The sequence below is a fragment of the Dipodomys spectabilis genome, unplaced genomic scaffold (assembly GCF_019054845.1).
Source record: "Dipodomys spectabilis isolate Male_0828 unplaced genomic scaffold, ASM1905484v1 ptg000714l, whole genome shotgun sequence".
NCBI lineage: Eukaryota > Metazoa > Chordata > Mammalia > Rodentia > Heteromyidae > Dipodomys > Dipodomys spectabilis.
The window spans coordinates 582,905-598,407 of NW_024871391.1; the positions used below are offsets into that span (position 1 = coordinate 582,905).

Sequence of the window (15,503 nt, forward strand, 5' to 3'; positions counted from 1 at the left end):
TACAACTATTAGAAAAGAAGACTGGAGAGAGATCATGTGCTTAGCTTCAGTAAGTTACATAGAAATTCTGAATGAGGGAATCTTGGTAAAACAGAAGACATGCTTCTTATAGTTAACTGCTTTGTTATTAAAAGCTTTAGGAGTGACATAAAGAAAAAATTTATCTGAAGGACGTACATGTGAATTATTTGGAAGGTTTAATTCTGTGCTTTCTCTACTTTTTTTTTTTTGGGCTTGAACTCAGGTCTAGACACTGTCCCTGAACTTTGAATCATAATCTTTCAACCTGCTGAGATTATAGGCATGAGCCTCCAGTGCCCAGCTTGCTTTCTCTGCTTTTTTTTTTTTTATAGAAAACTATGATTCTGTAGTAATTAACAAGATGTATGAATGCTTTTTAATTTTATCATATAGTCCTTAACAAACGGTTAAGACATTAACAAAAATGTATTATATTATCCTTGAAAGAAAAATGTTTCATTAGGATCCACAGCTTTTTGCAAGGTCTTTAATAAGCTATAGAACCTGGAAAAGCCATTGATTCATAACACAGTCCTGGTTTTGGTCTATATACATATAAACATAAATACACTATATATAAAACATAATTTTTTTTGGGTCCGGTCATGGGGCCTGTACTCTGGGCCTGGGCGCTGTCCCTCAGAGTTCAAGCCCCATGACCGACAGAAAAAAGAAATGTTAAATTTAATTTTTTCCATTTGTAAGTACTCTATCAAATATGAAAGGTCTTACCTACATGGGTCTATTACAGAAAGTGCTAAAACATTCTCCAACTAATGAAAGAAGTTCTCTACAATTAATCACCTGTAAAAAGTGTTTGGAATGGCTGGGCACTAGGGGCTAACACCTAGAATCCTACCTATTCAGGAGGCTGAAATCTGAGGATCGCAGTTAGAAGGTAGCTAAGTCTGAGAGACTCCCAAAGCTGGAAGTGAAGCTGTGTCTCAAATGGTAGAACACTATCCTTGAGCAAAAAAACTCAGAGACAGCACCTAGGCCCTGAGTCAAACCCCAGTACCACCCTTCCTCCCCCTCCTCTCTCTCATTCATACATACACATATACACAGTGTTTGGAATGTTAAATACCTAACTCTTTAATTTATTTTTTAAATTTTTTGCAGAGGTGACTACAGAGGAGTTACAGTTACATAAGTCAGGTGTTGAGTACATTTCTTTTTGAACCCTGCCACCCCTTCCCTCATTTTCTTTCCCTCCCAACTCCCCCCCACCAAGTTGTACAGTTCATTTCCAACATAGCACCTAGTGAGTATCACTGCTGAATTAGTTCACCCTTTGTCCCACCATTTCTGTGCTTCCCCTTCTAATTTTGTTTTTTATTTTAACTATACTCATCTTACCTTTTCAAGCAAGACATTTTGCTATTTTGCTAAAGAAACTATAGCAATCATGTGATAATCACTAAATACTAAGCACAGAACTCCTTATTTTTATGCAAGTTGCATAACGGGAACACTATTCATAATCAACACATTGAGTCCACGTTTAGCACAAATAATAAAATGTCAGAGATATTTAAAAATGTCTAAAATATGTCATTAGCAGCCTTATGACATAAAAGCTGACATACCAACTGCAAACAAAATATTCATTTTTTTATTTCATTCCTCAATTTGGAAAGAAACAGTCTTTACTGAAAATCTATTAAAAGAACAGTTACAAGAACAGTTCTTGTAATAGAAAATATTCTCAAAAATGTAATAAAAATTCTTGAAACAAAGTTATTTTGTCTTGCTTTAAAATATGCAATGAAAAGCAAAAGTATGGATTTCTAACTGTTGGCAGAAATGTATTTTTTGAAAATTGCTAATGCTTAGCTGATTCTCAACTTAAAAAGTTAACCGCAACAACGTAATTTAGAACACCATGAACATCCACAAAAATACTATGGTTTAACTATTAGAAAAAGCAAATTCTTCATTAATATGTGCGGTAAAATTCACAAACAAAATTAAACTTGATTAAACAGGAAACTGCAAAAAGAAGAAACTGTTTTATGTAACTGTAACCTCTCTGTATATCACCTTCATAATTTTTTTTAAAAAATACAAAAAAGGAAATGTTAATTTCTGTAGTTTTACGTTTTTGTTAAGAATTCTGACCTGCAAAGCTATGCTTTATTTTTTTTTTAAAGTACTGTTTTTAAAGCTCAAAGTACATTTTAAAATCATGCCACTGAAAATACTTTATTCAATGGACATGAAGTAAAATATAATTTAGTTTAGAGGCTATTGTTACAAAGAAAATTTAAAAATCAGAATTTACACCAGGAAAAAAACCCCAATATTATCTTTCAAACTTATTGACTAGCATTAAGCTTTCAAAAACACTTTTCTATACAAGTCAGTTTTCATTTAGCTAAATTGGTCTCCTTAGACGTTGAAGGTTTTTCTTGATTTTAGGTATCTGAAGTGTACAGTTTATACTTATTTTACAAACGTAAACTGATCTTGACTGAGTTTCATTACTTTTTCTTTTTTATTAGCACATGTTAATTATACCAGATTTCTTCCATACAGGTAAAGGTGGTAGACAATGTATATTGTTGGACAATGTATACTGTATATTTACTGCACCAAGACTTGTAGGGCATTGTGATTGTAAATACAGTGTTGTTTACCTACAACCTATAACATCAGTCTGCTCTTGTAGTATTGGTATCTTTAAAAACATAATCATGCCTAATTTTACTTAACATTGAAAGGCACCACTGCTAGTCCAGGATCCGAATAATTACATTCTCAGATTTTTTTTCTCTCATTTTCAGTGGCTCTACTTCATAGAACTGCTGCTTCTAGCCGACACTACTGCTGACACTCTCTCCTATCATATCCCCTTCTCCCTCTCTCTTCTAGCTCTCTCTCTCTTTTGGAACCAAGCATCTGGCTTCGTCATTCACCGGGGACTCTTTCTGGCTAGCCAACAGATGAGTCAGGTCGTTCACATTTTCTGAGAGTACCTTTACCGTTACTTTCCTGATCATGTTCAGGTGACTTCTGGGTTCTCACAGACAGGTATTCTAACTACATCCAGCCCTACCAGGGAAGTGAAAGAGCTTTAAAAATTCAATAGCTTAAAAGAGCCAAAACTCCATCAGCTCCAGACTTTATTCAAGGAACAAGGAGCCATGGAGGGAAGACTGCAAATTATTCCTCTGCTGCTACTTGTCCAATTTTACAAGTACTGCTTTGTGCGCAGCTCACAAACTGATAAGGGACCCAAGGTGATGCCCATGCTAGCCCTGAAAACGGTATCTACAGTCCTTATAAACTAGAATTTGTCTAATAGAAAAGGCAAATGCCCTATTCCAAATGAAGCAACAACAAACTGATTCTATCTCTAAAGCAGAGGTTTTTCACAATGTGACTTATTTCTGTAATTACTATTTTACTGGAACAGAGCTATGCTTTTGTTAACATACATTATCGATGACTGCTTTTGTGCCACAAGGACAGAATAGAACAGTTAGGAGACGCCAAAGGCTCTTAAGTCCCAACAAAACTGAATGACTTTGGCTCCAAACTATAAACTAAATCTATTTGATGTATTCTAAGTATTAAACAGAAGGGATTGAATCTATGGTCTGTTTTTGTTTGATGAGCGAAGTAAAGGACTCGGGACTAGAAATAAGAACAATGCTTGATAACTGAAGGAACAGTTTCAATTAATGTAATGCAAACTACGACACCAGTATTTGATTGTATAAACCCCTGCAATTAATGGTTAGTAGAAACAGCTTTTAGAATGCATAATGCAAGCCAGTGGTGCTCTTAATAATTTTTTTGGGGGGGGTTCGGTCGTGGGGCCTGAGCTCTGGGCCTGGGCGCTGTCCCTCAGCTCTTCAGCTCAAGGCTAGCACTCTACCACTTGAGCCACAGCGCCACTTCCGGCTTTTTTCTTTTTGCTTATGTGGTGCTGAGGAATCGAACCCAGGGCCTCATGCATGCAAGGCAAGCGCTCTACCACTGAGCCACCTTCCCAGCCGGCTCTTAATAATTTTTAAGTACTTTAAACAAGATAATAATTTTTTAAACTTTTTTTTTTTTTGGTCAGTCATAGGGCTTGAACTCTGGGCCTGGGCACTGTCTCTCAGCTCTTCAGTTCAAAGCGAGCACTCTAGCACCTGAGCCACAGCACCACTTTTTCTTAACAAAGCTGACTTTGAACCGCAATCCTCAGGTCTCAGCCTCCTGAGTAGCTAGGATTACAGGCGTGAGCCACTGGTACCCAGATAAACTTTGTTTTAACGTACTTTTACTTAAAGAACATTGGTCATTCCTGGTATAGATTATGGCAATATTTTCCTATATCACAAAACTGAGTGTAAGTTGTTCTTAGCTATTCTCTGCCAACCGTCTGACTTCTCACACAAAGGTACTCATATCTTGTAAAAAACAAAAATACTCTCATAGGTAACGTTATCCTGAGTGTAGATAAGAGGGAGGAAGTGTAATAAAGTTCAAAGAGATAAAACATCTTGTTGGGCTCCTCAAATGTATGCATACAGCTTAGTTTTGGAAAAGCATTTAAAATACTTTTAATTTAGTCTGTCTGTATAGAATACAATGGCCTTTCTAGTACTACATACTAATTCTTACATCTACTCCATATCATCTTAAAAACCTGGAAACCCAACATTACTATGTACAGGGTCAATAAATCACTGAAACAGGTACAAAGCATAATGGCAATTCTTTTCTTTTTTTTTTTCTTCTTTTTTTTGGGGGGGTCCGGTCATGGGGCCTGAACTCTGGGCCTGGGCACTGTCCCTCAGCTCTTCAGCTCAAGGCTAGCACTCTACCACTTGAGCCGCAACGCCACTTCCAGCTTTTATTCTTTTTGCTTATGTGGTGCTGAGGAATCGAACCCAGGGCCTCAGGCATGCAAGGCAAGCGCTCTATCAATGAGCCACCTTCCTAGTCCTGGCAATTCTTTTCAAGTTGAGAAAGTTTGCTGTTTCAATTTTTTTTTTTTTGGTGGGGGGCGGGCGCGTTGGTCAAGGGGCTTGAACTCAGGGCCTGGGCACGGTCCCTGAGCCTCTTTATACTCAAGGCTAGTGCTCTCTACCACTTGAGTGCAGCACCGCTTCTGGCTTTCTCTGAGTATTTTACTAGAAATACCAGTTAACTCATGGACTTTTCCTGCCTGAGCTGGCTTCAAACTGTGATCCTCAGATCTCAGCCTCCTGAGTAGCTAGGATTACAGGTGTGAGTCACCACCAGCACCTGGTTGCTGTTTCAATCTTTAAATAAACATAGTATAGTTTTAGCAGTAGTGGATAAATTTTAATATTAACTTTCATGGCATTATGAACACTTAGAAATCCAAAAATTCTCACAGCCAGTCATTATACGCAAATCACAAAGCAGCCTTTTAAAAAATATTTTCAAGACACTTCAAGCCATAGTCTGATTTCATATGATCAGCACTGACATCTTTATATTTTCCATACTTAAAAATGTAAGGGTTAGAACACATTTTAAAATGGAGAATTTCAAAGCAAAAGTAGTTTTGTAAAATGCAAATCATTGTTATAAACCAAAAGTATGGCTTGGTTAAAGGCAATTTGTCAATTTTCCATTAAGTGACAGGCAAAATAAAATCATTCCACTCTTCCAACCCCTTGAAACAAACACACAGCAAGGAAAACTGTAAAAGCCTATTTCTAAAGCTAGTATCTTGCCTGCAAAACTGGGAGGACTATGGGAACTGATGGCTGAAAGAGCTTTGGAAAAGCCCACACATTCCATGGAGAACACCACTACCTGGTGGGGGCTAGGCATAGCAAATGGCCTTCCTGCCAAAGAAAGAAGAGAGAATCTGTATTTGGCACAGAACAAAAAGCAATGATACAGCGTAGTTCAAAGAAATAAAAATTATGATAGCAAAGTATTTTAAAAAATTAAAACTGATTTTTTAAATCATTGATACTGGAATACCTTACAGATTAAAAACCACACCAGAAACTTTTAATACTTCATTTTCACCAGAAAACTATTTATTAAAAAAAAACTCTGGGACAAGAGCTTTCTATGACTAAATTAAAATTAATTAGATATGATAAAGTTACCACTCACATGAATAAAAGGAAAAAAAAAAAAGATTGAAAACTGACCAGGTAAAGCTTTTGCGTGAGCCTGTTCTTTGCTGGACACACGGGCCCCGCCACCAAATACTGCAGACCACATTTTTTCATTTAGAGGATGGGCCACAATCCGAAAGAGTTCATTGCTAGAATGTGTGGCCAGGCCATGGATGAAGAGACTAAGGTAGACTGCCGTGAGAATTTCACAGAGCAAGATCGTAAGTCCTGACTGGGCTTCCTCACCAGAAGAGGTCAAAAGGCGAATTAGACAAGTTATTCCTAAAATAAACAACAAACACAGAAGCTATTGACTATACATTTTGTTTGCGGGGGAGAAGGACTAGGGATGTAAACTCAGGGCCTTGGGCTTACAAGGCTCTACACTAGAGCCACACCACCGACTTTTTTTTTTTTTTTTAATGGTTATTTTCATCATAAGATCTCCCAAATTGACTGACTGGGCTATTCTTGAACCATGATTCATTCTGTTCTTAGTTTCCCAAATAGCTGTAATTTTAAGGGTTAGCCAACAGTACTTGGCACAAATACATTTTTGTCTGTCTCTCTGTTTTGATTAGGTTATATTAGTTAAACAGAAGGGAATTTCATTTTTACATTTCCATGTTTACAGTATGTTCCAATCAATCAATCTTACCCCCTCTATCATTTTACTTCCTAATTTTTGAAATTTTCTTAGTTTTTGAGAAAAAAAGACTATACTATATCCATTAGGATTAAGTCTTTTCTTCTCAAGTGTCATAACTAGTAGTACATACTAGAGTTACTGAGTAAATGTTGAGCTATTTGTTCAACTAGGTAAACACTGAAAATCTGCAGTTTGTCTCAAATCTCATATGTAAACTTTTTTTTTTGGTAGCACTGAGATTTGAACTCAGGGCTTTATGCTTCCTCTTACTGCTGGATCCTAGCCTTCAGCTCTTTTATAGGCCAGAGCAAATAGGCCCTGCCTAGGAGCCTGTCAAAGCACAATCCACTTTAAGTTAGGCTTTCTGTCATAGATAGGATAATTATGTGCCACAGTGCCCACCTCTCCACTGAGAAAGGGCCTCCAAATTTTTCTGTGTTCGCGTCAAAAACCGCAATCTTCCCACTTCAAATAACACAAACTTTTGATGCATGCTTTAAAATTTTTAAATGATGTGACAAAACACTTTGATATAATCAATATAGTTTTAGATAATTAAGGAAATAATACAGAATTAAGTAATTACAGAATTTGTCATTACAGACGAATACAGAATTGGTATCAATTCTAGCAACATTAAGTGATTATTATATACTAAGCAATAATTTAAAAAATCAAGCTTTTTGCTTAATATTTTCAATAAACCCTAAAGAAATTAATATCAAAGAATATTAAGAAAACCTCATATACATTACTTATACCTGGCCATTGAGCTGGTGCTGTGTTGGGAGTGACTGCTTCTTCCAAGCTTCCTGTTCTCAAAGAATGTCGATGGGGAAGCAGTACTGTTTGATAGACCATTCCAGTAAACTGATTTGTCTGAAATGAACTAAGAGAAGAATGCAGTATGTAAATCTACCATGAATTTCACATGAATATTTCTAAATTTGAGATCTAATTTCTAGGGTAACTTAAATACTAATATTTACTTATTATATTTAGGTTGTATATTCTGTAATTTGGCGCTATTTAAAATAAACTATCCTATAAAGTATAAATACATACATCTTTTTAAACCAAAACACACTTAAAAGACTTTAGGAATATTCATTAATAGTGATTACAAACAAATGGAATAAAAACTACATCACTATGAACAAGTAGCAAACTCACTATGAACAAGTAGCAAACTCATATATAGGACTTGGAGGGGGAGGGGGTTGGAGGGGGGGGAGGGGAAAGGGTGTTTGATGGTTCATGAACTCAGGGCCTAGACACTGTTGCTGAGCCTTTTTGCTCAAGACTAGTGCCCTATCACTTGAGCCACAGCTCCACTTCCTGCTTCTGGGTAGTTAGTTAGAAATGGACTTTTCCTTTCTGGGCTGGCTTTAAACTAAGATCCTAAGACCTTTGCTTCCTGAGTAGATAGGATTATAGATGTGAGCCACCAAAACTTGGATTTACTCATAGGACTTTAAAACAGCCTATCTGATGGGGGCGGGAGGTAAGCACATTCAGTTTCAATTCCATATTTAATGGCTCTCCTGCCCTACACATCAGGCACTGAACAAGGTGCCAAGCACATACGCTCCTGTAAGAGAATCAGGCAGGTTGTTCTGAAGATGAAACTATGCCTATGGCATGACTAAAGTTACCCATTTGAGTTCAGGATAAGTCTCACCAAGCAAAGGATACAGTGAAGCATGATCTCATTGGAGGTACTACACCATAGGAAGTTGGGAAAGGAAACCCCAACACTGTATCTCTTGTGGAGAGGACTATTTAGACCTCATCTATAAGGTCCCAAACCTAGTTTACCTATTAAGCCTAAACAGAAAGCAAGACATTGCAGAAGAATAAATCAATGTCAGGAAAACAAAGCTAGGATTTTTGTTTGAATGAAACAAAGAGATAAAGAAAAATAAGATGGACTTACAAGTTCCAGTGTCTGGACAGAAAACTTCAAAGAATTAAAGATAGATACAATGTAGACGGAATGACAGCTATTAGTTGAGAAGGGGATCTCCTGAAGTTATTTTCCTGGGATTGCCTTAACCCAGGACCTCCTCATTCACTTTTTTTTTCTTTTTTTTTGGGGGGGGGGGGGGAGGTCCATTCATGGGGCTTGAACTCTGGGCCTGGGCGCTGTCCTTCAGCTCTTCAGCTCAAGGTTAGCGCTCTACCACTTGAGCCACAGCGCCACTTCCAGCTTTTTTTTTCTGCTTATGTGGTGCTGAGGAATCGAACCCAGTGCCTCATGCATGCAAGGCAAGCACTCTACCACTGAGCCACCTTCCCAGCCCCTGATTCATGTTTTTAAGTATAACCTTTCTCTTCTTACTAGCAAGGGGCTGGGGGGAGTGGAAAGGGGAGAGGTCAGAGGAAGAGGAGTGGATGAATGAAGAGGGAAGGAGAGGAGAACACTTTTAGATAAGAATCATTGTACATGGCACAAAATGAAGAAAAGTAAAGGGAGTGAAAATGCTGAAAGGGTGACGCTGATCTTGAGGCACTGCATCCATAACGTGCTGTATTAAATGGTTCTTCCTTTGCACAACTACTTAATAAGAACATTGAAAAAGAAAGAAAAAAGATAGCTATAAAAAGACTTCACAGAATATCAAACAGTATTTTTAAAGCCTATATTATGGTGAAACTTTACAAAATAAAGAGAATACCCTAAAAATTATACTGTCTGTGAAATTCCTCTCAATTCCAAGCCAATCACTTCCTATCCTGTGCTCCTTAGGTTCCTGACCACCAAATTACAGCGCTCAGATAAAGGCTATGCCTTGTTGTCATATATCAGTTCATATTACTTTTCTCTAACCAAACTGGTCTTAAGGAAGGAGTTCTTACCCTATTCATTCTAAAATTATCAGCATCTCTCACAATGTCCAGCAAAAGCCAGTGATCAATAATAGGATGCTAAATAAGTTATACTGACAAGGTTTACTTGATATTTGCTTATTATGAAGTCATATGCTAAATTTCCAAGATTAAAAACAAGTACTCAATACCTCAGCCATACGTTTTTGCATTATTGAAAGGACTGCTATATATAGTTCTAAATTAATAATGTATAAAATATGATACCTCAGAGGTACAGTAAACATTCTTACATTTCAAAAAGACATTTACCTGTAGTTATGACTACCACAAAGGCACTGATAAATACAAGCAGAAAGTGAGGCTGCTAAAGTATGCATTACATATACCTGGAAAAAATAAAACAAAATTAAGTATAGGATTTTAAAGTATAATTTTTATTAAGACTAAATATAGCATTTTTTATGGTAGTCCTGGGGCTTGAATTCAGGGCCTGGGCACTGTCCTTGAGCTTCTTTTGCTCAAGGCTAGCACTCTACCACTGAGCCACCCTACTTCCAGCTTTTTCTGGTATGTGGTACTAAGGAATCGAACCCAGGGCTTTATGCATGCTAGGCAAGCTCTCTACCACTGAGCCACCTTCCCAGGCCCTAGTTGGCATTTTTTTTTAAAGTGAAAAAAAAAAAATCTTTTGCTCACACTGATTTCCACCTAAAGAGAAAATTTTTTTCAAAAAACCCCACAAAAAACAAAAAAACAAAACTCAGAGTCTTCTGGCAGAATTATAAAATACATAGGTGCTATGTATAATTATTTTTCAAAAAGGGAATAAAGGGAAAATGTCAGCTCTCAGCTCTCCAGTAGAGAATGAGCCACATATTAAAAGCATGTCCTTTAACACTAAAGCTGCTCTTTCCTTAAAACAAAATATGGAAGCACACACTAATAATTGCCAGTTCACCTATAGACAAGTCATAGAGGAAAATGCACCATGTATTCTAGCTACCATAAAAAACAATGGCAAGAGACTAATACCGGGGCTGGGAAGGTGGCTCAGTGGTAGAGTGCTTGCCTTGCATGCATGAAGCCCTGGGTTCGATTCCTCAGCACCACATAAGCAAAAAGAAAAAAAAGCCGGAAGTGGCGCTGTGGCTCGAGTGGTAGAGCACTAGCCTTGAGCTGAAGAGCTGAGGGACAACTCCCAGGCCCAGAGTTGAGGCCTCACGATCGGACGCCCCCCCCCCAAAAAAAAGAAAGACTAATACCTAGAAAGGAGTGTGGAAGACAGTAATCAAAAGACACTGGGGTCAAGCATTTGTTTTAAGCAAGACCTACAGTAGTAGACCCAATGACAGGAAGAAGCTTAAGCTAGGTAAGAAAGTAGACCAGATGAGAATATTGAAAGACTCTCAACTGTCAATAAAATACGTGATTACAAGGTATCTTATAACTGAAAATGGTAAAGATCATGGATGAGAGATCACAATTTGTTTTTTCTCCAATAAGAATTCCATTTCTATTGCTCTTAAACCCCTGCAACCATCTTATGAAATAACAGCAACAAAATAGGTGTGCCTGAGTGACATGTACAGTCACACATTATTCTGAAGGGGTTTCTGGTTTAGCTTAATATTGAGATGAGCAGACTAACTGAAGCAGATTGGGGGAAGGGGCCACCCTCCCATCAACTAAGAGGCCTGGAGAAAGCTGGCCTGGCTGACCCAGAGGAAACTGCTACCTAATTGCACTGAGCTAGGACACAGTCCTTTCTCATGTCCTAACTCAGATGGAAACACAACCTCTTGTTGGGTCTTAAGCCTATTTACCTTTAGATTAGAATTTACACAACAGACTTTCATGGTTCTTGGGACGTTAAACCTGACGTGGAATTAGACCACCAACTGCTGACCCAGATCACCAGTTTATCAAATGCAAACACTGGAGCTTTACAGCCTCCACAGTCATTTGAGGCAAGTCCTTATACTCAAGCAATCTGTCTATATCTGACTCTCCTTTCTCTCACTCCCTATATATACTATCCAGCCTGATATGGTGGGCTCGTATGCTGGAGGAAGAGATACATACGATCTGGATTTTCCTGTCATCCTTTATCAACCATCACTGCCTAGGATGAATGAGTCTAGAGATGAGCCAAACTGCCCAAACCATGGTACTGATAAGCCAACTCATGAAACCACAAGAAAAATAAATGTTTTTTAAAGCTAGCTATGTTTCAGGGTTTTTTGTTTTGTTTTGTTTTGTGTGGGTTATGGGACTTGAACTCTGGGCCTGGGCACTGTCCCTGAACTCTTCAGCTCAATGCAAGCGCTCCACCTCCTGAGCCACAGAGCCACTTCCAGTTTCACGGACTTTTCTGCCTGGGCTGGCTTTGAACCATGAGGAGACCTCAGCTTCCTGATGGCTAGGATTACAGGCATGAGCCACCGGCATCCGGCTCAGGGTAGTTATTGAAGCAGCAAATGCTACTTACTAAAAGCTAGTGTGACATATTGTAACCATGCTATAATTTAAATATGGAATATGATTTTCTAAAATGGCACAATATGAAGGAAATTAAATTTCAAACTGTGTAATATGCACTATGGACACATAACTATAGAGCAATGCAGCAAAAGAAATGACAAAATTAAGTTACAAAAGTTTCCTAAGAGGACAAAACTATGGAAGTAGTGTCCACTATCACACAAACAGAATCAAACTGGTGTGACATCATAACCTGTGAGATGAACAAGAACCACATGATAGACCACGAGGGAAAAATCCAAAAGATATAAAAATTATCAAATTCAAAGCCATATTTCAAAGGACAGTAAAGATATCAACTGATAAAGTGGAAGGATATGGGGGATGAGATTGATAATTTTTTTTGTCAGTCGTGGGGCTTGAACTCTGGCCTTGGGCACCATCCCTGAGCTCTTCAGCTCAAGGCAAGCACTCTAACACTTGAGCCACAATGCCACTTCAGTTTTCTGGTTGTTTATTGGAGATAAGAATCCCATGGTCTTTCCTGCCCGGCCTGGCTTTGAATCGCAACCCTCAGATCTCAGCCTCCTGAGTGGCAGGAATTACAGGTATGAGCTACCAGCACCCAACTTTCTTTTTTTTTTTTTGTTGGTCATGGGGCCTGAACTCTGGGCCTAGGCGCTGCCACTCAGCTCTTCAGCTCAAGGCTAGCACTCTTATCATTTGAGCCACAGCGCCACTGCTGGCTTTTTCTATGTATGTGGTGCTGAGGAATCGAACCCAGGGCCCCATGCTCTACCTTCCCAGGCCCCACCACCCAGCTTTCCATTTTTTTAAATACAATTTTATTGTTATTATTATAGTCAGAAAATTATTCTACTGAGTTTAAGAAACACAATAAGATAAACCTGATCCATAACTGGCTTTCTTTAAACAGAATATAAAGGTAGTAATGGAACAACTGGCTCTCTACTCTGGCCATAACTGCTTTCAACCAAGGTTAAACATACATCTTTTAGGCTTTTCATCCTATATAAGCAAATCAAAAGTGTGAAGCCAAACATACTTACTTTATTGCTTTGGCTATCTGGATGAGGTGGTGAATCCAAGTTTATAATGGCATGTAGAATATCGTGTGTCAGATTACTAAGGTGCAATAATGGATTGGCAACTACTGTTTTGGCACTGGCTGTACAAGCAAAGAGGAGAGGCACTGAGGTTTGCTCTGACAGAGGGCTAGGAAACAGTGGGTCTGATGTTTCCTTAAAAACATACAAGAAAAAAAGTTGATAATCACAGGTTAAACAATTCAGAAAATTCTTTGAGAAACTCCAAAAGTATTAAAAGCTTTCTATTTTTATAAATATAGAAACTTAAAAACCTAGAAAGGATCTTAGGAGCTCAACGTTTTATCAAACACAATTTAAAACGCAACAAAGAGAAGCTCCACCCATTACAAGGCATTCATTTAAGGCTACAGAAGAGTGAATTAAGCAAGGCATAGAGCTGATACAGAACTGCCCTCCAACGATAATACATACACAACTCTACAAGTTCCTAACACGATGGGCTATGTACAAAGGAGAATGCTTTAAAAAGCAATGGTCATAAAGAAAATCAAGTTTTAGTATTTAAAACAGGAAGATAGAACACCAAAAGCTGCTTCATGCATGTTCTATAATTTTTTTTTGAATTAGTACAAGTTGCATACCTGCTGACATTCTTGTAAAAGCAAAATCAGTTCCATTCTTACAGATGCAAGACCCCCACCATGGGAGCCGTGAAGTATACAGTAACTAAGAAACATTCTCAGGAGTGACTGATATTTCAAGAGCCACTGTCTCTTTTCCTGAAAACTCTCTCTCAGTTGTTTCGCTTTTGTTTGGTGGTGCAAACCATCAGCGTCCTTGCTGAATCCAAATTCATCTCTATTTTTGCCATCTGTGGTGGGCAGTTCTTCCACATCTGAGCAAAAGTTACATGTCCTCTGAAGAGCTACCACCTCTTTCTCAAGCCAGTGGTATAATTGGTAACGTAATTTTCCACCATCTATTTCATAGCCAGTAGATAAAGTACGAAGTTCTACTGTGAGAATCTTTAAACATGCTCTAAATTTTAACTGAACAGCAATTATATCTTCTGATGGATTTAAAATATCATTTTCATCTAGGGTGCTAAAAGAGTCTGTATAACTGCTTACTTCATCTAATTTTGCATCTACTTTTCTCTGTAATGGTTTCAGTTCTTTCATGCAAATAGGGAGATCCTCATTTTCTTCATCATTATCACTGTCCCATTTTAACTCTAAAGAATCATCCTGAAATACAACACTTGGCTGGCTCCAATCAAAAGAAAGAGTGGAGTTGGATTGCTTCTCCGAAGAGCCCTCTGAAGAAGAGTCAAAACCATTTGTCAGTGACTGGGACCAGTTAATTGCAGAAGATTTATCTTCTTTTGCATCCAGTTTCACTGGAGAAGAATCTTTACTACTATCCAGAAAACCAGATGCTCTACAAAAAGGTTTTATTTTCTTGATGACTCTGGGCATCTTTGATAATACTTCCAAGGCCAACATAGGACAGCCAGCTTTTAGATGAGCACTAGCAGTAGTAAAGAATAACCTTCTTTCACTCAAACTAATGGTTCCTGCCAATCCACTCTGTCCTGGTAAACCCAGCTGTGCGGAAAACGTATCAGATGATCCAAAATGACGTCTCAGCAAAACAGGGTGTGTCCTTAGGTAATTATAAAAATTAAAAACTGCAGGATTACAGGCTGACACCAAGACTTGATCTGAAAGTAAATGTAAATTCATCTTCAGAATTGAAAAGTTTAAGATCTGAATTGAGTGTATTAGATTGTACTTTATCTCGACTATGTTGCCTTTATCCATCTGGTCTTCTGACCAATTTTATTAATAGGCCACACCAATCCATAGCATTGAACAAACAAGAACACATTTATAAAGAAAAGTGTTTCAACAAGATAGGAAAACAAAAGTTATGCTTTTTTTCCCCCACTGCAACAAATCTTTTCAGGTAACATTCTTAATTTTTGTTCTGTCATTTATCTCATGATCAAAACACTTATGAATTGAGCTTTCACATAATTTTTTTTTTTTTGGGTCCGGTCATGGGGCCTGAACTCTGGGCCTGGGCGCTGTCCCTCAGCTCTTCAGCTCAAGGCTAGTGCTCTACCACTTGAGCCACAGCGCCACTTCCGGCTTTTTGCTTATGTGGTGCTGAGGAATGAACCCAGGGCCTCATGCATGCAAGGCAAGCGCTCTACCACTGAGCCACCTTCCCAGCCCAAGCTTTCACATAATTTTTAAGCCAGGTGCTGCTGCCTCACATATGTAGTCCTCAATACTCAGGCGACTGAGTTCTGGAAGACAAGTTTTCAAGCCAGCCCAGGTAGGA

The 15,503-nt window shown here is 38.3% G+C and overlaps 1 protein-coding gene across 2 annotated transcripts in view; it reads right to left on the reverse strand.

The window, feature by feature from the left end:
• The window catches only part of Dmxl1 (Dmx like 1), a 110,056-nt gene that overhangs the window by 44,395 nt on the left and 50,158 nt on the right, over positions 1–15,503 (reverse strand). For both annotated transcript variants that reach the window (XM_042672496.1, XM_042672497.1), the window contains exons 24-28: positions 13,796–14,877; positions 13,155–13,346; positions 9,913–9,989; positions 7,533–7,660; positions 6,156–6,404 (exon numbers count right to left, since the gene is read on the reverse strand). In XM_042672496.1, the coding sequence (XP_042528430.1) occupies positions 6,156–6,404; positions 7,533–7,660; positions 9,913–9,989; positions 13,155–13,346; positions 13,796–14,877 (1,728 nt within the window). The remainder of the gene's footprint in view (positions 1–6,155; positions 6,405–7,532; positions 7,661–9,912; positions 9,990–13,154; positions 13,347–13,795; positions 14,878–15,503) is intronic.